This window comes from Typopeltis vanoorti, chromosome 6 (assembly GCF_054136105.1).
Source record: "Typopeltis vanoorti isolate ZY-2024b chromosome 6, IOZ_Tvanoo_1.0, whole genome shotgun sequence".
NCBI classification, from domain to species: Eukaryota; Metazoa; Arthropoda; class Arachnida; order Uropygi; family Thelyphonidae; genus Typopeltis; species Typopeltis vanoorti.
In genome coordinates this window covers 57535373-57562437 of record NC_143554.1, presented here as the reverse complement: position 1 = coordinate 57562437, position 27065 = coordinate 57535373, and the positions used below count along the sequence as shown (strand labels likewise).

The 27065-nt window shown below is 35.9% G+C and overlaps 1 protein-coding gene across 3 annotated transcripts in view; it reads right to left on the bottom strand.

Moving 5' to 3' along the window:
* The window catches only part of Gcn5 (Gcn5 acetyltransferase), a 470342-nt gene that overhangs the window by 113391 nt on the left and 329886 nt on the right, over nucleotides 1-27065 (bottom strand). For all 3 annotated transcript variants that reach the window (XM_090394171.1, XM_090394172.1, XM_090394173.1), the window contains exons 14-16: nucleotides 21312-21438; nucleotides 21010-21120; nucleotides 5453-5596 (exon numbers count right to left, since the gene is read on the bottom strand). In XM_090394171.1, coding sequence (XP_090250297.1) covers nucleotides 5453-5596; nucleotides 21010-21120; nucleotides 21312-21438 — 382 coding nt within the window. The remainder of the gene's footprint in view (nucleotides 1-5452; nucleotides 5597-21009; nucleotides 21121-21311; nucleotides 21439-27065) is intronic.

Sequence of the window (27065 nt, the reverse complement as noted above, 5' to 3'; positions counted from 1 at the left end):
TCACAAAAACCATGCTGTCCCCGATACAGTATCCCATTTTCTTCTATCCAATCTCGTATTTTCCTCTTGACTATTTTCTCTAAGACCTTGATAATGATTCCTGTTATGCTGATTGGCCGGTAATTTTCAACAGCAGCCTTGGAACCACCTTTGTGCAGCGGAACTATTTTTCCCTCTTTCAAACCCCTTGGGACTGACCCAGTCCTGAGGCTCAAATTAAACAAAATGGTCAAGGGCACTGACAATTCTTTAGCCGCTTCACATACGACACGAGCTGGTATACCATCCAATCCCACAGATGTATTGACATTGAGGGTCTGTAATAGACTAGTTACCTCTACTTCATTCATCACAATTCCAGTATAAGCTGTTGGTTCTTCCATTCCTGCAAAGTCACCACCTGGATGATATACTCTTGCAAAGTGCTCGCTCAGTAATTCCACAATATCGACTGATTCGGTTACCTCCCTACCCTCAGCATTTTTTAAGATCATTCTACCATGAGCATTTTTCCTTTTACTTGCAACATATTGAAAAAACTGTTTGGGATTCTCTTTAGCCTGCATGGCCAATTTCCTTTCGTAATCTGCTTTTGCTTTTCTTACCACCCTTGTTATCATCCTGGCCTGAGCTTTATACTGTTCCTGCGCCTGATGGTCACCCTTCTCCTTAAATTCCCTCCACAATTGTTTCTTTTTTTTGCAGCTCAAGCTTAATAGTGTTATTCATCCATTTAACCCCTACTTGATTTATTATTCGGACTCTTGGTATACAGTCAACCATTGCCTCCTGCAAACAGTTCTTAACCACCTCCCATGCACTATCAACATCCAGTCCTTGCAGTTTTACATGCCATGGCATTGAGCCAAGCACACACCTAAGCTTGTCATACTTGCCAGCCCGGTAATTCCACATGTACCCTGGCTTAATTGTAAATTCCACTCCTTTAGCCACCTCCCAAGTCATGACCTTATGGTCACTCTCACCAATTGGTGGCAACATGGTCATGTTCGTTACAGCCACATTCTCAGTTGCAATTACTAGTCCAGCACTCTGTGCCCCCTGGTATTTTCCACTACATGTTGCCGTAGATAGTTGTCCCTTAATAACCGCATAAAATCCAATTCCTTCCTCCCATGTGCCCTCTCCTCTTTCCAGTCAATGTTACCATAATTGAAATCACCCATAATAATTACCCTCCTTCCACTCATTTCTTCTATTTGCTTATGCATACTATCCCCACCATCTATTCCATCACCTGGTCTATAGCAGCACCCAATTGTATATTTTGTTCTGCTAGATTCTATCTCACACCAAACAGCCTCAAATGTGCTTTTTTCCCCATCCTGCAGTTCAACTTCTATACTCCTTGGCTGAAGCTCATCAGCTATCATCAATAACACTCCTCCCCCCGCTTTTTATTCACCCTGTCACTCCTGAACACGCTATACCCGTCGCATTCAATCCCACTAGCTTTATCATCTTCTGTCAGCCATGTTTCACTAATACCAACAACCTGTGGCCTGGAAGTGCCAACCGTGGCCAAAAACTCTTCCTTCTTGTTCCTAATACTCCTGGCATTAGTGTACATGAATTGCAGAAGCCCATTTGTCCCATCCCTACTTTGATGCCTTATACTAACTATCCCATTCTGATTTGTTTTCCGTCGTACTCGCTCTGGCATAATATACTCATTCATACACTTAACTGCCTCCCTAAAGTCTGCATATCTACTCCCCCCCCCCCCCCTCTCAATAAATCTAGTTTCCCTGAGTCTGTACATCCACTTCCACATCATTCATCAACACTTTTTCAAGTCTCCGTACACCAACTCCATTCAAATGTAACCCATCCATCTTATATAAGTTCTTTTGCCCATCGAACTCATTCCACACATCCACAAATTCCACACCACTCTCCATGCATAACCCATGCACCACGCATAAAGTCATTGGCAATTATGGCCCTCCTTCTAAACACTTCGCTGTCATACCGCGGTAAGATACTCACCATCCTAACTCTCTCACTCTTCTCTTTTACTACCTCAAATAACTCCCTCACATCCTCTATCATTTCCATTTTGTCCTCTTTCAAATCATTCGTTCCTGCCACGATTATCATCTCTTTCACCCTCTGTTTTTGCAGTTGAATAGATTCGCTGACGTCCTTTATGTTCACACCCGGCTGGTACGACTTCGTTAAACTCTCAATTATTACACCTCTTAATAGCGAATCCCCATACAGCACTCGCTCCTTCATTTTATTGACGTTTACGAACATTCTATTATTTGCTGTCACAGACTTCCGCCGGTTATTTGTCGGTACGTTCAACACACATTTTTCCATACGCTCCAGTTGTCTTTTAGCTCTGTGTATCGCACCGTTCAAACAGGCAATTTCGCTACTCGCATTTATCTCACCATTTTCATTATCGATCAAATCATCCATTCTTTCTGTATTTCTACCTTCATTTACACTTTCAGCGACGCTCTCACACCTATCTGGCACTACCACGCAATTCTCTAGCACACCACCATTTTCTACATTCTGACTATCGTTAACGATATCACTCTCGACACACGAAACACGCTTGAAATCCTCATTCTCTTTACACTTTCTGCACATATTAACTCCACTATCACTTTCTAACCAGACTCCCACCGCTCTTTGCAAGGCATACATCTCACAGACAGCACATTGCATAAATTCATTTACATCAAAACTCTTAAACAAACATGGCGACCTGGCCACCATTTTTTTCTTTATCAGTGCCATGTGTATGCTATCTTATCTTAAAAATAATAATTAAAATAACAGAAAACACGCAAAAATTTCACAGACACACCAAGAAACAAAAAGCAAACAATACTACTTAAAATTCTAGTAAAATATCTAATGTTAACACAAAATACTACTAATCTTTTCAGGAGCTCTCGACAAGCCGACGATCTAATCAGTGCGACACCAAGCGACCAAAAGACATAATGCTATGCATTAAGGGAAGGGCCACTACCCAGATCAGTTTCGACCTTTATTGAGGCCTTGTCAGTGGGAGCCAGACCCAGAATTGGTGATACTAAGGCAGAAGCAATGGAGAGGTCATATTTACTTATACGAGTTGCCAAAAGGTGTACTACCTTATTATTAAATTACTCTGGATTTAGAGAAAGATGTTGGAAGTTTAGTCTAACCAAGTGGAAAATAAACTTTCAACACTTTCTCATAGATGTTGTTGTTACACAGGCGTCTGTGGAATGAGAACATAATACAATCATGCTGTCTGTATTCGTACCACATAAAACAGCTAGAATGGAAATAGTTTATTAATTACTCAACGGGTTTCATAAAATTTATATGTTTCACATCATCAGGAGAAATAAGTGAATAAACTAAAAAATTAGATTACAAACATATAATATTCACAATGAAATATTTGAAAACAATGGAAAGTGTGAATGTGGTATGAAGGTATTTGCTGGTTCATGCTCTTCTGCGAACTACTGGCAACTGTATGTGTATTGTGTTTAATGAGAGAAGACCATACCTCATGTACAATCATCTCTTATTTCTTGTTACAGTGTTGAGGGTGTTTAATCATTTCAAATGATTCCCTGAATGTTCTTGAAATGCTCCATATATGAGGGTGGTTCCATAAGTTTCTGGCCTGACAAACTTTTAGAGGTGATAAAAAGAAAACAACTGTGTCACTTTTTCAACACAATCTCCCTTTACTTCAACACACTTTTCACATCTTTGAATTAACATTTCTATGCAATTGAAAAAATAGTCTGTACTTTCGTTCTGAAAATGGCCTAAAGCTGCATCTTTCACCTCATTGTTATCTGCAAATTTTCTTCCTCAAAGGTCTTTCTTCAGTTTTGAAAAGAGTCATGGTGTTTGCCTGTTCAATCACCTGGAAGCATTGTTGTGAAGCAGGCAAACACCATGACTCAGCATTCCTTGTCTCTTCTCCTTTATGGCATCGTGCACTTTGTGCAGGAGCGAAGCTAATATTATGCATTCCCGGTAGTATTCCTTTTCTTGAAGTCAATCAAGAGAATTCCCCGACAATTCCAAAAGATTGTTACCATGATCTTTTTGGTGGGCTGAATGATCTTGGCTTTTCTCAGCAGTGCTTTGCCTGGTTAGCACCACTCCATCGATTCCCTTTTAGAAAGAGGAACATAATAAAGGACCATGGTTTCATCCCTGGTGACAATGGATTCCAGCATTTCTCTCTGAATCCCTTGGCAAAGCTCTAAAATCTTGCAGGAACAGGTCACACAATGCTTCTTCTGAATTGAAGAGAGAGACGTCTTCTCTCTTCAATTCAGAAGGAGTACAAGGTCAGTGCAAGGGCACTCACCTTGCACTGACCTTCATCATGTGAAGCTTCTCATGAATGATGCAAGAAGATAATTGTTACAGAAAACCCCAGCCTTGCTTTGATTTCTTTGAGCTTCAGCCATCTGTCATTGAGCAGTTCTTCCTCAACAAGAGAGACATTTTCCTCAGTCATCACTTCTAGAGGCTGACCATCATGAGGATCATCTTCAATGCTCTCTCTCTCTTCTTAGGCGAAACTGTTTAGCCAATTCCTTCACGGTGGAATACGAAGGAGAAGCTTCCTCATAAATACCATCCAATCACTGTTTAATAGCACTTGAAGGAAAACCCTTATTTGGTGAAAAACTTTATCACAGTACAGTACTAATTTTTAACACGACAGCCACTTAATGTTATGTGTTAGTCAAATGAGTGCCTCCAACTGAATGATGCAGGTAGCGAGCTGAAACTGGTAAACTAACCTCCCCATAGATGGTGCTATCTATCACACATAGAATTTTAAAATTGGTGCAAATTTTGTATGTCAGGCCGGAAACTTTTGGAACGTACTTCGCAGATTATAAGAATTAGTAATCTATGTGAAGCAGTTCAGTTTGTTGCCATAATGTTTTTATGGTTCTTATTTTTAGCTCTTGTTTTATGTTTTCTTTTGTTCTCCACATCTTTGATGTGTCCAAACTTGTGTGTCTCTCTCTCTCCTGAACTCCTTGTCTGTCCTGCACAGCAAAACCCACAGGTACAGTTGATCTTGTAGACACTAGATTTTTTAAGTGGTGGATGGGAATGTTTTGGAGGTTTGTTTAGAGAGATTACAGATCTTGTTGAGGGTAGGAGGGTGGGGTATACTGTAACATTTATAGTCAGTTGATGTAGTAGCCGTGATATCTTATCTGTGATAGACAGTATACATATAGGGAAGAATCACAGGTACCAGATTTATTTATCAGCTGACACAAAGATTTGAATGGTGTTTAAATAAAATACAATATCAGCTTTATCCAGTTTTTGATAACTACTAAATTCTGATGAAGAAGTGATAAAAGTTCTTTAAGTACTAAGAATATGTATGTTAGCACCAAGAACATGTTAAATATGCTTAACTTACCTCCTTCTGTTTCCTTATGACCGATGTAAACTCTGTATAAATGATACGGGGATTCAGCTCACATCCCATTAATGTTGCACCTTCATAATCTTTAATATATCCTGTATATGCTGACTTGGAAAGCTTTATGTCTTTGGAAAAACCCTAGGATGAAATAACATTAAGAAATTCAAATATTGAAAACTGGGCAAAAATTTATTCTTGATCTCTTGCTTCCTCATTAATTGATAAACATAAAAATTAATTACAGGGAACCTAAGAGTAAAAGCTGTAGAACTGGAAGACCTCCACATAACCTTTAAAGGAATGCAAAGAACTGACCAAGACCTTTGACCTAATGTCCAATTCTCACCTTCTCATGGTGCACCCTGTTAGGTGTTCGTTCAGTATCTACCTGGATACTGAACGAATGAGAATGGGCTGGCATTTGGGATTTAGCCAACAAAATTGTATTCTTATTGGCTTAAACCAAAATATAAAATGATAGTACAACATGACAGAATTTCATGTCAGCTGGGGCATCGCCCGGTTAAACGAAGTCCCCATAGTTTACTCCAGGGAACCAGGGCAAACTGCGAAAAGTCAGCTACTGGAACAAATCTTAAAATGCACACCAACTCAACATCACCAGAGTTCAAGATCAGTATTATCAACATAAGAAGCCTGAATGGCAAAGAAATGGAGCTAGCTGAAGAATTAGATAAGTACAGATTGACATAATAGGAGTGAGTGAAACAAAAAAAAAAGGCAAAAACTGGAGAGATCTTTCTGAGCAATAAATACAAAATGTTATATTCAGGAAATGACAATCAAGGAAAACAAGGAGTAGCCATAGTATTCAACAATAAATACGAGCCTAATCTTCTTGAATGGCAGGCAGTCTAAAATAGAGTGATGTGGGCAAATATCAGAATGGGAAACTGGACAATGAGAATTATTTGTGTCTATTGTCCCACAGAAGGTGGGATTATAGGCACAAATATTCCTCCACTCTTTTACTAAGGTAGAAGTAGAGGATTTTTTGAAGCTTTAGAGAAAGCAACTGACACAATGAAAAAGGAAAAGTTGGTCCTTGTTGGGGATCTGAATAGTAGAGTAGGCAATGACTGTCAGACATACAAAAATATTTTGGGAAAATTTGGAGAAAAGAGCAAAGCTAATTAATAATGGCAAATACAGGTAACCCTCGTATAACGGGGGGATGTTAGGTTCCATAGAAATGCTGCGCTATATAAATCTCATTGTACGAAACTCAGATCACAAAGAAAAAGTAGGGTGAGGTTCCGAAATCGTTTTTTTTTTTTTTTTTTTTTTTTTTTTTTTCAATTATATCAACAACAATGACATACCTAACAAAAAAATTGTTTATTTAATTCGGGATTCATGTAAGTTAAGAAAACATAAACTATGAAACAAATACTTAGTATAAAATTATGAATTTACAAATTGTATGTAAACTTCATTGTACATAATGCAAAAATTTAGGCAAAATAAAATAAAGTGCATATTTTAATCATCATCATTGTCTTCAAAACCAACATTTCATAGATGTCCTTTATTTACAATTGGCCAGACGTCGTCATCACTTCAAATCCCTTGGACATCATTTGTATAATTCTCATTGCATACTTCGGCTAGTTTAATTATCAAGAAGTCAGCAATAAAACTTTACCTACCACTAAGCTGCAATTTTTTTATTAAGTTCTTGATATGGAGCTAAACAAATAGCCAATTATCTTGTTAATTTTCTGGAGCATTCCATTGAGGGATCATTATCCGTAAAATAACTTATTTTATGAAGACAATTTCAATTGTCTTCGTTTACTATAAACATTTGACGTACATTGTGTCTATTGTCCCACAGAAGGTGGGATTATAGGCACAAATATTCCTCCACTCTTTTACGAAGGTACATGCATGCTAAAGGGTATTTCCCCCCTAACATAAATTTGCTACTTATAACAACATGCGCAATACAGGCAGATGCAAATTTGATGAGGATAGAATTTCATTTTTAAGTTGCACGGTGAAAAATATATGAAAAGATAAAGGGTTTGTACAATTTGTAGACCGTGTTATATCGAAACTGCGTTGTATAAGTACCGCATTGAACAGGGGGGTTACTACGATTTGTAGACTGCGTTATATCGAAACCGAATTGTATAAGTACGCGTTATACCAGGATTACCTGTACCTGTTGGATTTCTGCTCAGGACATGGACTGGTTATTACTAATACAATGTTCCAACATAAAAATGTGCACACATTCACGTGGAGAGAAGATGCAAGGAATAAGAAAAGTCTCATTGACTATGTTATTGTTGATAGTGATGTTTTCTCACTGGTGCAGAACACTAGAGTGTACAGAGGATTTGAAATTGGCAGTGATCACCATTTTATCTTGAGCAGGATAAAATTGAATTTCCTAGTAAAAAGAAGAACATGTAAGGAAGTTTTAAAGGGAATAAAAGTTAAGCAGCTCTCACATGTGAACTGTAGACTAAAATACACAAACATTATTCCAGAAAAAATGAAAGAGTTTGAGAACAGGAACTAAACTTTGGAGGTTCAATGGCAAATCCTGAAGAAAACGTTGATTGATTCAGCCAAAGAGCATGTAGTGAGGTTGTCTATGACTTCCTGTATCCACCTTCCAAGGTGGAGACACAGGAAGTTAAAGAGCCAGTGAAGGAAAAGAAGAAAGCATATCAAAAAGTTCCTGGCAAATACATTAACTTGTGTACTTACAGAATACAGAGACAAATGTAAGAAAGCTAAATACTGTAAAACTAGCTAAACAAAAGTCACAGAAAGACCGGTAGGAACACAGAAAACAAATATCAAGAAGGCGGAAGATATTCTGGAGTTGTTGAAAAAAGTTCACAAATGGAGGAAAGCCTGTAAAAGGAATTAGAGATGATAAAGGTGATATGAAAATTGGAGAAAAAGATATCCTTGATATATGGAGTAATTACCTCAAAAAAAATTGCTAAATGAAACAATCAGTGACAGCAAAGTGGTAAAAAACACTCAACAGATATGCACTCAGGAATACATATCCATACTTGAAGTACAAAAACAAACAAACATCAAAAGCCTGAAATGTGGAAAGGCAACTGGAGTAGATGATACTCGAAAAGAAATGCTCAAGTATGGAGGTATAAAAGTCTTACAGTGGCTGCACTGCATAGTTCAGAAGGCCTGCAGGGGGATGAATTCCAGGTGATTGGAGTAGGGCTCTCATAATACCCATATAAAAAAAGGGAAACAAAATTGAATGTGAGAATTACAGAGATATTTCCCTACTGAGTGTTCCTGATAAGATTTATGCAGGTATACTTGAGAAAATGTTGAGGATTGTGGAAGGGAAGATTGGTGAAGAAGCTGGATTCAGGCCAAATAGAAATTTCAGGATCAGATTTTCACTTTATCACAAATAGTTGAGAAATCATATGAATATAACAAAGATCTGCATTTAAGTTTTGTAGATCTGGAAAAGGCATGTGACAAGGTACCAAGAGAAAAGCTAATCAAAATGCTGTAGTTGTATGGTGTGAATGGAGAATTATATCAAGCAATGCTTAGTCTTTATTTGAGTTGAAAGTCAGCAATTAGAATTGAAGGAAGTACAGGAAGATGGTTTTAATGTTAAATCTGGTGTCACACAAGGATGTACATTATCTCCTCTGTTATTCATTATCTATATGGATCACATTATGAAATAAAGTGGTATTAAACCTCATATCAAAAGTGGAGATATTAATGTAAGCTCTCTGCTTTATGTGGATGATATTATACTTTTAAATAAATCCAGTACAAGTCTGCACGATTTCTTGACTATTTTGAATAACTCTTGCAATAGATTTGGTATGAAGGTCAGCAACAGGAAGACAAAGGCTACAAAAATAAGTAGGAGCATTGAAATTATCAACCACATTGTGAATGGAGAACCTATAGTACAAGAAAAACATTTCAGCTACCTACGAACAATTTTTAGTGAAGATGGTAAATTAAATATGGAAATAGACACCAGAATCAACAAAGATGGTATGGTAGGAAGTCAACTGAATAAATTTATATGGAATAAAGGAGGAATTAGTCAAAACACTAAATTAGCTATATAGAAGATGGTGTTCAAAACAATTTTAACTTATGGATCTGAGAGCTGGGTTAGAATTAAAACACTTAACCAAAGACTAGAGACCACAGATATGGAAGTCCTGAGAAAGATTAGAGGCATGAACATATAGCATCAGTGGCAATATCATATTAACAAGGCAGATACTAGGAAAGAACTTGCCATTGTTAGCACCCAGGAATATGTTAGCAAAGTTAATCTCAAGTGGTATGGTCACTTAAACACAATGGTGAAGAAAGATTAGCAAAACAAGTGTTCTCTGCCAGGTTGGCAGGAAAAAAGATCAACAGGAAGACAAGATATAGGTTGACTGATACAGTAAAAAGTGCCTTAGAAGACAAAAATATAAGATCTGATAATGTTGGAGTCTTGACAGGTAACAGATTGATTTGGAGGACAATTGTAGATAGGAAGTTACTAATGATGTAAATATTTCAAGTAGTACTATCATATCCTTTACACCCCTTGAAGGTACATGTCAGGAATTTGATGATGATCATGAAAAATTAATTATAGCCAAGGCACATGACACTAAAATAAAATTCTACTGAAAAAATAAAGTGTTAGTAAAATAGTTCACTGGACAGTCAAACCTACTGTTAGGGATAGTGTTCTGTTTTTGTAAGAATGGGGGCGGGGGTAAACTGAATTCATCCAACCTATAACCACAAAGAAATGACTTTTAACTTTTGCTATTATTAAATTTTTTAAACATGGTATGAGCAGTAATGCATGTAATTTACAGACAAAAAATACTGTTGGTGGTTGTGGTGGTAAACAGCATTGATAGTAGTTGCGTGTAGTTTGAGAATTAAGGAGCAGGGACGATGGGTGTAGCAGAATGGAGTAGAGTATCCTCCCCATGATGAGTTCTTGGACTACTTGGAGGTGCAACATAATAATAATAAAATTTTTATTCTATAAAAATAAAGCAAAAACTTCTCTTTATGTTCAGTATAGTCAGCATTATGAACATAAAAGCTAGAATTTTTACCTTATCAAGAGCTAATGAAAAAAAAAAACAGAAATATAAATATCACTGCAAGCAACAAAAATACTATTACCATATTTACACATATTCATATAGAATTCTGAGCACTGGCTGATGTTCTTTTGTTTTATTTCACTTTTGTTTTTGTTTTAATTAAAATATATATTAAAACTCTATATTAAATCCAATTTAATATAATTAAAAATTATATTAAATAAGATCAAAAGAATTTTCGATGATGCACAGCCATACACTCACAAGCAGGATTCAGAGAAAGATTCTCTGCAGTAGATCACATCCATACTATTAATCAAGTAATAGAAAAGCAAATGAGTATAATCTTCATGTATTTAGTTCTTACAGGTTTTGGAACTTTGATTCTCAATATCAGTCAGAAATAATTAATAGCTTAAAACAAGAAGCCATTCCAACAAAGTATATTTGATTATTAAAGCAGTCCCTCCTTATCCACAGTTAATCCTTGGTCCAAAAATATTAAATGGAAAATTCCTGAAATAAACAATTTATAATTACATAGGCAAAGTGGATACTAGATCCAACATTATTTCAAAACAAAATGTTTGTAGAAACTATGAAAGTTTCATAGTTTCTTTCTCTATCAAGCACTTATTGACTTTGAAAAAGCATTTGACAAAGTTAAAAGAAACATATTATTTAACATATTAAAAGAAAGACAAATACCAAATAATATCCTAAAAGATATCACAGGTACATATGAAAATAATCAAATACAAATAAGATTAAATCACGAGCGATCATATACGAGAGAGATAAATCAAGGGGTCCGACAGATATGTCCCCTCTCAGCAACTCTTTTTAATATTTACTTAAATGAAATAATAATAAAATGGAATAAAAATTTACATCGAGATATTAAACTTTCTCCTACAGTGAACTTAAACACTCTCCTCTTTGCCGACGACCAAATAATAATTACAAATTCTGAAGATAACTTACAGAAAGCTATTTTAGATCTAAATGAGATAGCCAAAGATTATGGTATGATAATATCAACAGAAAAATAACAAATTATGGCCTTTAAAGGACAAGATCCAGCAAGAACTAAAATAGTAATAGATAACAAGATCTTAGAACAGTTGAATTCATTTAACTACCTAGGATGTATGATCACATATGAAAATGAAAAAAAAAAAAAGAAGATATAAATGTAAAAATTACAAAATATTTAAAATTAACAGGTGTAATTAACTCTATATGTAAACCAAACCTAGTTCAAAAATAAATCAGACTAAAGTATACAATACATTAGCCCTACCAGTCTTAATGTATGGAAGCAAAATCTGGACAATAAAACAAAAAGACAAACAAAGATTAATAACAGCAGAAATGAAGTTTATGAGAAAAACTGCAAAGTATACCCTATTTGATCACAAAAGAAATGAAGAAATTATGAAAGAATTAAACCAAGAACCAGTAATAGAAAAAATTAAAAAAGATAAATGGATGGAACAAGTTCAAAGAATGAAAACAGAAAGATTACCAAAACAAGCCTTAAAGTACAAGCCATTAGGAAAAAGAAAACCAGGACATCCTCTTAAATGATTCAACGATGACTTCTAAGGCCAGAAGAGGCCATGCTAGACCTAAATCCTTGATACGCATGATGATGATGATGATGAAAGTTTCATAAGTTGACCTGAGAGCTTACGACCATACAATCCTCGGCATCCCCAGAGTTGCCATAGCTTACACTAATTAAGTAGCTAAGGCAACTCGGGTATGCTGAGCAATATATTCTCATAAGCTCTCAGGTCAAGTTACGGAACTTTCATAGTTTCTACAAACATTTGGTTTTGAAATAATGTTGGATCAAATATCCACTTTGCCTATGTAATTTTAAATTGCCGAAATGAAGCCTTATGGCTTCATTTTGGCAATTTAAAATTTTTCTTTCTTTTTTTTTTTTTTTTTAAATTTTTTTTTCAAATCTTTCTTTTAATAATAAACAATTTATAAATTTTAAATTGTGTGCTATTCTGAGTAACGTGATGAAATCTCAAGCCATCCTGCCCGGGGACGTGAATCACCTCTTTGTCCAGCATGTCCACGCTGTACCATATACGCTTCCCGGCCATTACTCACTTAGTAGACGTCCGAAAATATTAAACTGAAAATTCTAGAAATAAACATTCCATATGTTTAAATTGCACACCATTCTGAGTAGTTCTCGGTTATCAGATCATTTGTCGCAGTATCGCAGTGCTTGTGTTCAAGTAACCTTTATTTTACTTAACAATGGCAAGAAAGCGCAAGAGTAGTGATGCTGGCAATTCAGATATGTCAAAGAGAAACCGTCAAGTGCTTCCTTTTAAGTGAAAAGGTGAAAGTTCTCGACTTCATAAAATAATAAATAAATAATAAAAATAAACATAAGCTGAGATTGCTAAGATTCCATTCACATTCAGGTAACTTTTATTACAGTATGTTATTTTCAATGTTCTATTTTATTATTAGTTATTGTTATTAGTCTCTTACTGTGCCTAATTTATAAATTAAGCTTTATCATAGGTATGTATGTATGTATAGGAATAAAACAGTATGTGTGTGTGTGTGTGTGTGTGTGTGTGTGTGTGTGTGTGTGTGTGTGTATATGTAGGCTGTTCAATAAGTTATAAGACTATATTTATACAGAAAACAGATTACCTTTAATCGTCATCATTTACATGGTCTTTTCGAAGTAACTACTGTGAGACGCGATGCATTTGTCCCAACGTTGTGTCCACTTCTTAAGCACATGTGAAAGTCCGTTTTTTTGAGAGCTCTTTCAAAACCACCTCTGCAGCTTTTAAACATGCTTTGTTGCTTTCGAAACAGCGGCCTTTTAGTGGTTTCTTGAGCTGAGGAAACAGCCAGAAATCGCATAGTGCGAGATCAGGACTGTATGAAGGGTGTGGTAGGATATCTATGTTGTTCTTCTGCAGAACGTCCACTATACAACCAGCAATATGTGGCTTTGCATTATCATGGTGCAATAAGAAGCCATTCTTCAACAATGGACACTTCCTTTTGATGTGCTGTACCAGTGTCCGTAAAACATCCGCATAGTATGAGCCGTTTACAGTATTTCCAGGTTCTACAACATGTCGGTAAACAATGCCTTCATAGTCAAAAAACATTATGGTCATAACTTTACCAGCCGATTTTACAGTTTTTGCTTTCTTGGGGGTAGGCGAAGATGGATATTCCATTCACTGCTTTGTTGTTCCATTGTAGGGGTCATAGTGATACAACCAAGCTTCATCTGCTGTAATGATGCATTTTCAGACGTTGTCACCTTCTTGTTCCAGTCTTTCTTTCCATTCTGTGCACAATCCACTCAATGCTGCATTTGCTCCAGTGTCAAGAGTTTGGGAATCCATCGGGCACAAACACGTTTCAGTCCCAAATGTTCAGCCATGATTGAGTGAATACTTCCCACAGAAATATTCAGGACAACATGCAGCTGGCATTCTGTGATCCTCCTTGATGATAATCGCTGCTGTGTTGATCATTGCTCTGTGATGGACGTTGAAGGTCTTCCCTCATGTTCAAGCTCTTCCACATTTTGTTCAAGATCGTCCACATCTTCCACATTTATGCCAGCGAAAAACACTTGCCTTCGACATTGCTTCATCGTGGAAAGCTTCGCGTATCATGTTAAAAGTGTCCGGTGCCGTTTTTGCAAATGCACACAAAATTTAATCGCATAACGCTGTTCCAAGGACGCTTCGATTTCAACAACTGGTTGTGGCTCATAGGCGCACCGAAACAAGCTTGCATTTAGTCACGTGACACTCTGGCAGATCAGCCCGTATACACCATCTATCAACCTCTTTTGTTAATACAGACAGCAGCATTTCTTTATTCCACAGAAATTAATTGCATTTGAGGAATAAAGCATTTCTTTATTCCACAAAACCCATCACAATATTCCACAGAAATATTGTGATGAGTGGTTTTGCGACAGTAAAATTAGTCTTATTGCTTATTGAATAGCCCTCGTATATAGGGTTTGGTATTATCTGCAGTTTCAGGTACCAACAGAGGGTCTTGTTGGAATGTATTTCCCATGGATTGGGGGGTGGGGGGGGCTATTGTATATCAAAACTCAATGGGCAGCATTAAGCTAGAGCATTATGGAAAGGAATTTGGTATTGAGAGAGAGAGAGAGAGATGTAATGCTCCTTACCTTACTACTATATCACCCAAATTGTTTTCTGCTACATTAGAAGTCTTTAAAAACATGTAATGCGAAAACTATGGAATCAGCATCAATGAAAATAAATCTCAATTATTTATGTTTTGAAGAAGACATTGTTCTTTTAGCAAAAAATAAAGAAGCTCAGGAAATGCTAAATGATCTTGATAGAGAAAGAAAGAAAAAAGGTTTAAAGATTAACCTCTCTACCGGCTGAGTTGGATGAAATAGTGAGATCAACTTGCACTTCTTATCCATGTTATTCAATAGGTGTCACAGAATCATATCCAGATTTATCTACTAGATATGATTCTGTATACGTCCTGACCTGTTGGGGTGGGGGGGGGGGGTAACCTAATTAAAGCTGAACTGATGACAAATTCAGGTCAAACCAAACTAAAATTAACAGATAATCGTATTGAAATGGCAGAGGACTATATTTACCTTGGTCAATTAATTAGTTTTAAGGAAAAACAAGATAAAGAAATAAATAGAAGAATTGCACAAGGAAACAAAGCATTCTGGCTGTATAAAGATTATCTGTTAGGAGATTCACCTATATGCTGAAAATAAGGAAGCTTTTCAATACATGCATTATTCCAGTGTTTACCTATTGAAATGAGATATGAACTTAAAAGCATGAAGACAGGCTACATGTGACCCCAAAGAGCCTTGGAGAGAAGAAAGCTCCACATCACAAAAAAAAAAAAAAAAAAAAAAAAAAAAAAAGGATAGAATAAGAAATACTAGAATTAGAGAGAATACTGGAATAGAAGATACTGTGAGGTGTTGTAAAGAATGTAAAAAGAGAGGTACTGGCCATATTAGAAGACTGCCATGTGAAATATGAAAAGTAAACAAAATTATGCACTAAGTGGATATCACAAGAAGGAAAGGGGTTGCCAAAGAATAAAATGGAAGGATAATCTATAAGAGTTTGACATGAGATGATGGACACCGGCTACACAGACAGAACTGGAAAGTTAAGGGAAGGGCTTATATCTAGCAGTGGATAGAAAGAGGCTAAAGAAGAAAGAAGAAGAGGAATTAAAAATACCCAGTTGCATTTTTAATATCAATATATTTTTAAAACATTTATTTAAAGAATATATATACAAAGTGGGATCTGTCAAACCACTTGTGTTTGGTTGATGCTCTATTATTTTTGCTTATTTAATTTTTTTTTTCATTTTTAATAATAATGTATTAAATTAGAGGAACCATTTGTATACTGAAGTAATCAATACAGTAATGATTTTTAAGGTTCAGGTATGACTATTAAATTATAAAACTCAATATTTGTATTCCATTTGGTCAACAGTACAAAGAAATTAAACTGTTATGAGTTATTTAAATTAACATAAAGGTAAATTTAAATAGATATACAGTTCTTCACTGTTATTTTTCAAATTTTCTTCAACTCCTAAGTACAATGGATCTATTTCAACTAAGGGAATCTGCCACTTTATAATTCTCCTAAAATCTCAAAAATTTCATATAACTAGATAGTAAATTTAATGTCCAGAAAATTCTAAATAAATAAATAATTAAAAATTCCACTTTTATTCTGATGAATACAGCGAATATGGAAATATTTGTAGAATATGGAGGCAGATAAAGCTAAATGTCTATACAAAAGAGAGCAGAATAAATTGGTGTGAGATGAGTTGTTAATCAAACTAAATTCTCTCTTCAGAACTAGTATATAATTTTGGGTACTCTCATGTAGATAGGTACACTCACAGTACCCATCTATAAAAAAGGGGAATAAAGCTGAATGTGAGAATTACAGAAGAATTTCTCTAAGTGTTACTAAAAAGATTTATGCTAGCATACTTGAAAAGAGGTTAAGAAAGATTGCGGAAGAGAAACTTAGAGGAGAAAAACAAGCTGGGTTCACACCAAATGAAGGTCAAGATCAGATTTTAACTTTATGACAAATTAATGAGAAATCATGGGAATATCACAAGAATCTGTACTTAAGTTTTGTATACCGGATAAAGGCATAGGACAAAGTGTCAGAGAAAAGCTTTTCAAAACACTACAATTGGTAAATGGGAATAGAATATTATAAATCAGAGCAACAAATAATCTATATTTAAGTTGTCAGTCAGCAGTTAGAATTTAAGGAAATACAGGAAGATGATTTGATGCAAGATTAGGGGTAAAATAAGGATGTACATTATCTCCACTCTTACTCATCATCTATATGGATCACATTATGAAAGAAAGTGGCATTAGGCTTGACATTAGAATTGGACATGCCAAACTTAGTTCTTTGCTTTATGGAGATGATGATGTATTCCTGTACACATCTAGTGCAAGTCTCCAGGATTCTCTAACTAAACTGAATAACAAATTTGGTATGAAAATCAGCAATAAAAAGACTAAAACTATGAAAATAGGTAAAAACTTCAGCTGCATTGTGAATGGAGATCCTATAGAACAAGTAAAATATTCAGCAATTTAGGCATAATTTTTAGTAAAGATGGCAAGTTAAATCTGGAAATAGACAATAGAATAAGCAAAGTTGATATGGCAGAGTCAGCTGAATAAATTTATTTGGAATAAGGGAGAAATTAGTCAAAACACCAAACTAGCAGTACACAAGACAGTATTTAAGCTAGTATTAAGTTATGCATCTGAGAACTGGGGAGTGAACTGATGGCATCAATGGGAGAATCGTATTAAAAATAAAGATATTAGAAAGGAACTTGACATTATTGTCATTCAAGAATGTGTTAGCAGAGCCAATCTAAGGTGGCATAGTCACTTAAACAGAATGGATGATGAATGGTTATCAAAACAGGTGTTTGACGCCAAAATGGCAGGCAAGAGACCCAGAGGACGACCAAAGTCTAGGTAGATTGATTCAGTCACAAGTATCTTAGAAGTATAAAAGTGTTAGATTTGACAGGGTATTGGAGTGCTCAAAGGTAACAGACCAATGTGGAGGAAAATTATTGACAGAAGAATAATAATGTAAACTTAATCATGTAGTACTATCATAGTAACCTGAACGGTCCTTGAGGGTACATATCCATAAATATTGATGATGATGTTGATATATCAACCTTGATATATATATCAAGTAAAATATTTCACCTATTTAGGCATAATTTTATCCACTATATATATATATATATAGGATTATTCATCCTTCCATTAATTAGGTTTATATGAAGCTGGGTTACTTTACTGTGACAGTAACTGAGTCTAACATGCTAACTGGAAAAAAGAAGAATTAATAATATTCACCTACTTCTGTTAAGGATTATTAATTCCAAATGAAAATTCAAATGCAGTATTAGCAATCTTCTGCTTTCTATAAATTAATTCAGCTGCAAGAAATGTAAAAACACAAAAACTCCTAACCATAACTTTAGTCTATAACAGACCAAGTTAAAATAACTAAATCAATATACAATAACTGCACCTAGTCTAGCCATAAATACTGCTACAACTTGAATAGTGCATAAACCTATAATCTATCAGTAAATCATTTACAGCTTTCAGCACATACAAATCGCATGTATAACATTCATATTGGAGCACTCGATATTCAAAATGTCTCCCTTTTGCCTTCATGGATGTCCAACGTCTGTGAGACCACATGGCAGCATGCACAAGATACATGGAAATGCTGCCACTGCTTGCTCCAAATTCACATTCTGGCTGACAATGCTGTGGTGCTGTTTTTTGCAGGCTATTCTCTCAATCTCAAATCACAATTTGAAGTCCAATGGATTCAGATTAGGGTTTCCAGATGGCCAATCAGATGGTGATATGTGGTCAGGCACATTTGTCTCCAACCATTGTTGTGTGGCCTCGCCTTGGGTGCAGGGACTGAGTCCTGTTGGATGATCCACTGCCTGCTGTGAAACAAGGTATTGTTCAGCGGGCCATACCACAGTTCCAGCATGGTGTTGTGATACACTTTGGCAGAGGTTTTGACCCCTTTCTTGCAGAAATGCAACTTGAATACCCCAATACGCTACCACCAAACCATCACTGATACGGGGTGATGATCTCTCTGAATCGTGGGTACTATGGCATGTGCTGTGTAACCATCCAGGGCATATACCCTACAGATTTGACAGTTAAATGACTCTTTAATGGTGAAAATCTCATCTGTGAAGAGGATATCTCTATGTCTGTTGTTTGCATACTACTGGAGAAGTGACTTTGATTTTATCACCCTCTGCCATATATGTTGTGGTTTTAGGAACTGTCCAGTTGAACGACGATAGGCTCTCAGCCCCAGGTCATCAGCTAGTATACACGACACTGTTCTCTGAGTTCTCACAGGATTACCACAGAGGCATGCTTCCATGGCCCTCACAAGCTTTTGAATCCTGTTAGGACTTACGTTAGGTCGATCTGTTCTCTTCAGTCAGATACACCTTCTGTATTGTTATAACAGTTAATAGTTGGATACACATGCATTCTACTGATCCTGAGTGTTTTTAGCATGATGAAAATAGCAGGTAGCTACATTCCAACCTTGTTGGAATGTAGCTACCTGCTATGTGAATGGTTATTACAGCTATACGGTCCTCATAATCTCCTCACTGCATGATAACCAATACAGCTATTCTCATGATAATGCAACATTATCATGAGAATGTTGGGTGTGCACAGCACAACTAAAAGAACCGAGCTCACACAATTCTGTGGGCAGTGGTTGTGTGTGGAAGCTGTAACAGTATTTATGGCAAGACTGTGTGTGTGTGTATATATATATATTGTTTTTATAAGAATTGTTTTTTTGAACATAATTTTTTTCAAAAAAAAATTCTTTAATGCCTTTTCATTTCTCAAAATGAAGTATGCTGAACTTTTTTAGCCCTAACTTTTGTAAAACTTTAGGTTCACTGCTGTTAATATTTTGCAACATGGCAATGATCACCATCTCATGTTCTTAACCCTAACTGGTATCACTGTCTGAACTTATCATTAACAAGTTCCTATGATCATATGAAGAAGACAAAACATATGAGACACTTCTAATAACAATAAGATGATTTAGTCAAGCAATAATTATTGGAGAAAGAAAGGAGAAGTTAAAATATTCAAGGTTAAACAAAAAAATTAACTTCTTCAATGGCAGGTAATTTTAAATAGAGTGATGTGGACAATTTCAGAATTGGAAATTGGAAAATGCAACATCTTTATGCTTTACTCATTAAAGAAATACCTAATAAGAAGAGAAGAAATTCAATGAATTGTCATAAGGAGCAAATTCAAAAATTAATCACATTTCTGTATGTTTGCAATTTATTTCTAAATCTGCTCTTTAGGTGTGCTCTCCAGGAAAATTTGGAAAACAGGTAAGGCTAATAATAATGATAATAATGAGTATCTGATGACTTTTTGTTCAATGAGGTGGAATGTTCATTAGTAAGTCCTAACTTTTTGCATAAGTCATACTTGCATTCTTTCAACAGGAGAGAACACACAATTCCATCTTTCAGTTCTTTCATCAGCCAAGAAATGAAATCTCTCCCCCTCTCCAAAATATCTATTTGTAGTCAGTAGAAAGTAAGAGATAAATAACAGAATTATGGTCAAATATTTCAAAATCCTGATCCCATAGTCTAATTGTATTAGGCTGATAATGGCATATTTTATTAGTGCTCTTCTTGGGGCAATGATTTTCAGAGGAAAAACTGTTGTCGGCATTAATTTGAAGATCTAATAGATGAAAAGCTTTTAATCAGTATTTGTATATTGGTATCTATCAGTAAGATAACTAAATTTGAATTAATTGTTAATATTACTTATTCGAAAGGACAGAGATCATAGAGTATGCTAAATAGAATACACCTTCATATGGCACAAAGGTAATAGGATTAATGCCTAATTAGACTGGATGGAATACCATTTACTACTAAGAGGTTCACCAATGTTAATGTGTACACAGTGTAAGTTTTCACTGTTGCAGACCAACTAGACTTTACCTAAAGGCACACACTCATTTCATTGGTATTTTCAACCTGAGCAATTTTCCAATGCCGGGAAAGCTTTCTTACTTTGCTTTTTCAAGAAGAAGAAAAACATCTATAGTTCAGATGAATTATCTATAAATAGTAATAAGAAATACCAATAATTTTTGATTATTCTAACCCTCAGTCCTATTATCAAAAAGAAAAGGGAAAAAAAAAAAGCCCATCTACTTCTATATGTAATAGGAACACATAAGAGCTTACCTGTTTTTTAAAATAACCAATGGCAAATTCATCTGCGAATGTCAAAAAATGAAGAATATTATTCTTTATATGATAATCCTTTAAATGATTCATAAGGTGTGTTCCATAGCCCTAAAATACATTAATACAGATAGCATTAAAATAAAAATATTAATTGCAGCATATACAAATATACAAAGATAAAAATTAGTTACATATATCATATAAACTAAGCAATTTTCAGAAAGGCCATAAAAAATCATAGTATGATACTGTATAAATTCAGAATTTACAGTATTTCATACAAAGTTTGTATTACTTACCTTTACTTGTTCATTAGAAGTAACAGCACAAAACACAATTTCAGTGAAGCCTTGCATTGGAAACATCCGAAAACAGATACCTCCAATAACTCTCCCATCTTTAATAAGAGCAAGAGTTTTATGCTTCCTGAAAGAGTTAAAGAAAAATTGAAAGATACTGTACCATGTCTACATTTTTAAGTGAAATGAAAATTCAAGAAATACTGTACTTGAAAATGTGTATAACTCTTCTCTGCAACTCCCCTCCCCCCCCTCTTCTAATTCATGCACACATGAAAGACCATATTCCTGTTGTTCATATTAAGTTACATGGCAAGTGGGCTTTCAATTATGAAAATCATTAACAAGTTAATTTAGTACTAAGATTATGATATGTTGGTTTTTTTTTTTTAATTTTTCATTTACTTTCTGATCATTAATGTAGATAGTATTTTTATTTATACATGATATTCTGTAAATAAGCAAATATTTTAATTATATGATCTGAAATACAAAGGATTTTTGTACAATACCTATGCAAGCACACAATGAAGTTCTTAGGTCAGTGTTTCTCTCGGGTGGTGATTTATGTATAATATGGTGCAAGAGACCTATAATGTCTTTTATTCTCCAAAGGGAATTTACAGAGCTCCTTCAGTCTTATTTAACATGTTTGCTGCTACGTTCCTCGGGCATAGTTTGTTACCGCACGCCAAGCACTTTCACTTATTCAAGGTCAGTACGAGTAATCTCGTAGCCAGCAGTAATCGACATATGAGTATATTCATAGTTGGCTTGTGAGGCTCATATACCAACTACGAGTATACACACAGTTGCTGCCATGCTCCCCACGCCAAGCACTTTCACTTCTTCAAGGTCAGTACGAGTAATCTCATTGTTAGTGGTAATCGACATACAAGTAATATTCGTAGTTGGCTTGTGAGGCTCATATACCAACTACGAGTACACTCATAGTTGGCAGCGAACAAGTTAAATTTTTGAAGTCAGATGGGCTGCCAGTTTCCATCCTCTGAGATTTTGCTGAGTGAGCCGAAGCTATCAATTAATCAAAGCATTTTAGCCTCCTCATGCTCCTAACCCCTAACATTCATATTGCTGTCTCTAATAGAATTAAGAAGATTCTTAATTTGATGTTTAGGCTCTGCAGAAGGAATGGATGTGAGTTTTTGGATGTATGGAGTGAGTTTGGGGGATGATTGGATTTGTATAAAAGGGACAGCCAACACCTGAATGCGTTTGGTATCAGGAGTCTAGAAAAACTAATAACTGGCATGAGACCTAACACAGTCATGGAAACTAAATTATAAAAGGAGGATTGGTGAGAATGTGAGTGTAAGAGCGACAATGTTACATAACTGCAATAAATTTAGTTTAATCCTTTATCCAAGTGTGAGCAAACAAAGTTTGTGCCTGAAGGTATCTTCAGGGCTGGGGTAAAGTAGTACAACACCGGGCAACTCGTTGCAAAGGTGGAGCAAGCTAACATCACTCCTATCTCAGTATCTCCCATAATGCAAAACACATCTCCTGATAAAGGATTAAACTAAATTTATTATAGTCTAACCAAGTGAAAAATAAACTTTCAACATCTTTCTCTAAATCCAGAGTAATTTATTAAAATAGGGTGGCACACCATTTGGCAACTCCTATAGGTAGAGTTGACCTTGATAATGCTTTTGCCTTTTATCTCCACTTGGACATGGCTCCCACTGAAGAGACCTCAATAAAGGTTGAAACTAGTCTGGGTAGTGGCCCTTCTCTTAATGCATAACATCATACATATCCACAAGGAGATGTGTTTTGCATTATGGGAGATACTGAGATAGGAGTGTTGGTAGCTTGCTCCACCTTTGCAAGGAGTGCCCTGGTGTTGTACCACCTTACCCCAGTCCTGAAGATACTTTCAGGTGCAAACTTTGTTTGCTCACACTTGGATAAAGGATTAAACTAATTTTATTATAGCCTAACCAAGTGAAAAATAAACTTTCAACATCTTTCTCTAAATCCAGAGTAATTTAATAAAAAGGTGGCACACTGTTTGACAACTCCTATAGGTAGAGATGACCTTGCTAATGCTTCTGCCATGTATCTGCACTTGGGCCTGGCTTCCACTGAAGAGACCTCAATAAAGATCGAAACTAGTCTGGGTAGTGGCACTTCCCTTAATGAATAACATTATATACATATCCACAAGGAGATGTGTTTTGCATTATGGGAGATACTGAGATAGGAGTGATGTTAGCTTGCTCCACCTTTGCAACAAGTTGCCCGGTGTTGTACTACCTTACCCCAGTCCTGAAGATACTTTCAGGCACAAACTTTGTTTGCTCACACTTGGATAAAGGATTAAACTAAATTTATTATAGTCTAATCAAGTGAAAAATAAACTTTCAAGTTATATAGCTGTGTTAATGATGGGAATGGGCTTTGTCATGGAAGTGTTGACAAGGAGAGAATGATTTTGACTTTGTGTTTGTTCGGTTTGGACCCATCAAATGTGTGCAAAGATGTCTATGTGTATGAGGCAATAGAGAAGAAGAGAGATCTTCAAGTTTTCCAACTGTGTCATGCAGACTGCAGACAACAGTATACAAGAGAACATGCAGATAGATTATTATGTCTGTACACAAATGCTAGGTGGTATCAGAAATAAAAGCATAGAGTTTGTTGCCTTAGTCAATATGCTGGGACCTCAGATTGTAGGTCTTAGTGAGACCTGGCTAACAGAGTCAGACATACTAACAAGTATCGAGGGTACAGTACTTTTAGGAAGGATAGACAGGATAGGAGAGGAGGGGGGGCATGCTGCTAATGATATCAAATGTCTTGAATCCAGTTAGAGTTGAGACCTATGACTGCAATACTAGTGACAATTTTTCATGTGACTGTGAGTTTGAAGCCATCTGGTGTGAGGTGGAATCCAACAAGATCAATTACATAGTGGGATGTTGTTAGTTGCTAGTGATGAAGAAATGCATCACCAAATAAAAAATATGAGAGTGAAAAGAGTAATCATAATGGGAGACTTTAATTATCCAAATATTGATTGGGTAGTAGTAAAATCTCGTGGGAAGAATAAAAATGCATTTATTGAGCTGTTGCGGGACAACTTCCTCAAGCAGAATGTGACAGAAGGAACTCAAGGTTAAAGAGTGTTAAATTTGATTATAGTGTTAGAGGGTGTTTCACAGTTAAAGATGTAACTATTTTGCTTCCGGTTAGTGACAGTGATCATGCGGTACCCACTTGGGAAGTGACTAGGTTTATGAATGTTCCACTTAGAAAAGGTTACATGCTGACCAACTGAGGAGTATACTGAGTTCACTGTAATGGGACTGGTTGTTGGATGGGGAGAATATAGACAGTGCATGGGAAGCATTTAAACAATACTTAAATGATGCGATATCAGAATGTGTCATGAGAGTTTGAAGAATAAATAGGGTAGGATTCAAATGGATGTGTAACCTTATTAAGCCAGAAATTCATAAGAAAAGGGTGACATGGAAGGAATACCGTGTGCATAAGGATAATGTCCATTATGAAAGTAATGGACATTAGCAGCAGGCTAGAATAGTCATAACTGTTGTACGGAAAGCAAAATCTGAGTATGAAAAGAAACTGGCTAAGAGTACTAAAGACAACCCACGAGAATTCTATCAATATGCTGCAAGTAAAAGAAAGAAAGAATGAATATGAAAGAATAACTCTTTTAAATGCAGATGGCATGAGAGTTACGGATGCAGAAGATGTCGTTGAACTAATGAGTTCCTATTTTCTTAAAAGCTATCAACCTGATGTACATGACATTGAGCTTACTGCTACCTCTTTATTGAATGAAGAAACTCAGGTGTATGAGGAAGAGGTATTAGAGCTGTTGCACAAATTGCACATCAGTCCCTATTGTTGAATAAGAATTCAGCAATAGGGACTGATGAGATATCAGCACATGTGCTAAAAGAGTGTTCAGCTGAACTGGCTATTTTTGACCAAGCTGTTTAATATGAGTCTCAAAACAGGGAAGATTCTGTTTGTATGTATGGTAATACCATTGCACAAGGGTGGTAAAGAGACTGATGTATCCAACTATCGACCAATTAGTATCTCAGGAGTGGTGGTGCAGATTTTGGAAAAATTGGTTAGGGCTTGCATTCAGAAACAGGTTGATAGTGAATCTCTACTTTGCAATGAGCAACGTGGTTTACTAAAGAAAGGTGATGCTTCAGAAACTTGCTCACATTCTATAACAATGTTACCATTGAACTAGACAAAGGGAACATACACCATGACACTTTTGGATTTTGCTAAGGCTTTTGACAGAATACAGCATGGTAGACTGTTGCATAAATTGAAGAATATGGGTTTGGGTTATAGAATATTTGCATGGATAAGAGGATGGCTGACTGACAGATATCAAAAAGTGGTATACAGGGGATGTGAGTCTGCAAGATTTAAGGTAACAAGTAGTGTATCACAAGGATCAGTGTTTGGTTCACTGTTATTTAATCTATATATTAATGATATTGGGAAGGATTTGACAGGTGACACACAGCTATATGCTGATGATGCAAAGATAGGTACGATAATCAGGAATGCTGTTGATATGCAGTACTTGCTGACTAGATATCCAATGTCATATTATAATGGTGGAATTATGCTAGAAGAAACTAATGAGACTCTGGATCTTGGAGTGTTAGTACATAGGAAATTGAAGTTCAGGAGCCATGTGGCAAAGATTGCAAATATAACTCAAAAGATAATTGCAATGCTGAAACGAACGTTCACATGTAAAGATAAAGGTGTCATTTTGTCTCTTTACAATTCCTTGATAAGACCACACTTGGACTATTGTGTGCAGGTGTGGTCTCCTGACTTCAATTGTGATTCTGATATATTGGAGAGAGTGCAAAGGAGAGTGTTAAAAATGATATCAGGATTGTGGAATACTGGTTATGAAGAATTTGTAGACTGCAGACCAGTGGCAGCCCATGAAGCTTTAAGTGGAGGTGCTGCCTATAGAAAATAATTTTTAAAAAAATCTTTTTTTCCTAATCAGTAATCAATTTATTAATAAATAAATCTACAGATTTATTTATTAATAAATTGGTTACTGATTAGGAAAAAAATAATTTTTTTAAAATTATTTTCTATAGGCAGCACCCCCCCCCACACACACACTTAAAGCTTCACGGGCTGCCATTGCTGCAGACACTAGCAAACAGGAGAAAGAGGGGTGATATGATTGAGACTTACAAACTTCTGAAAGGGTCATACAGGATTTCAACTGATGGAGTTAGGAAAGGACAGGAGGGCATCCTTGGAAGTTGAGAATGAATGCCTAAGAAGGGGTGAGGGCTAGATTTTTCTCTCATAGAGTGGTGGGTGATTGGAATGGATTACCATTGGATGTGATGAGAGATTGGATTGGATGTGAGTGCAAGCAGTGTGAATGAATTCAAGAATAAGTATGGTAGCTGGTGTGCGCAATATGTGGCCTCCCTCGATGAGTTTCTGATTCCCTGAAGGTCTCTCTTAATAATAATAATAGTGGTTGAATTTTTGGGATGCAGGATTAATATCTAAGTTTCTGGGAGGGAACATTCTTCTTGCACATGCCTAAGATCAACTAACTTGGGAATCAATAGAAGACTATTAGCCAGCAACTGGAATCAAAATCTATAAGGTCTTTCTTCAAGTTGATGAATGATATGGATACAAATGTCATTTCTACAGGGCTACACAAACTGCAAAAAATGT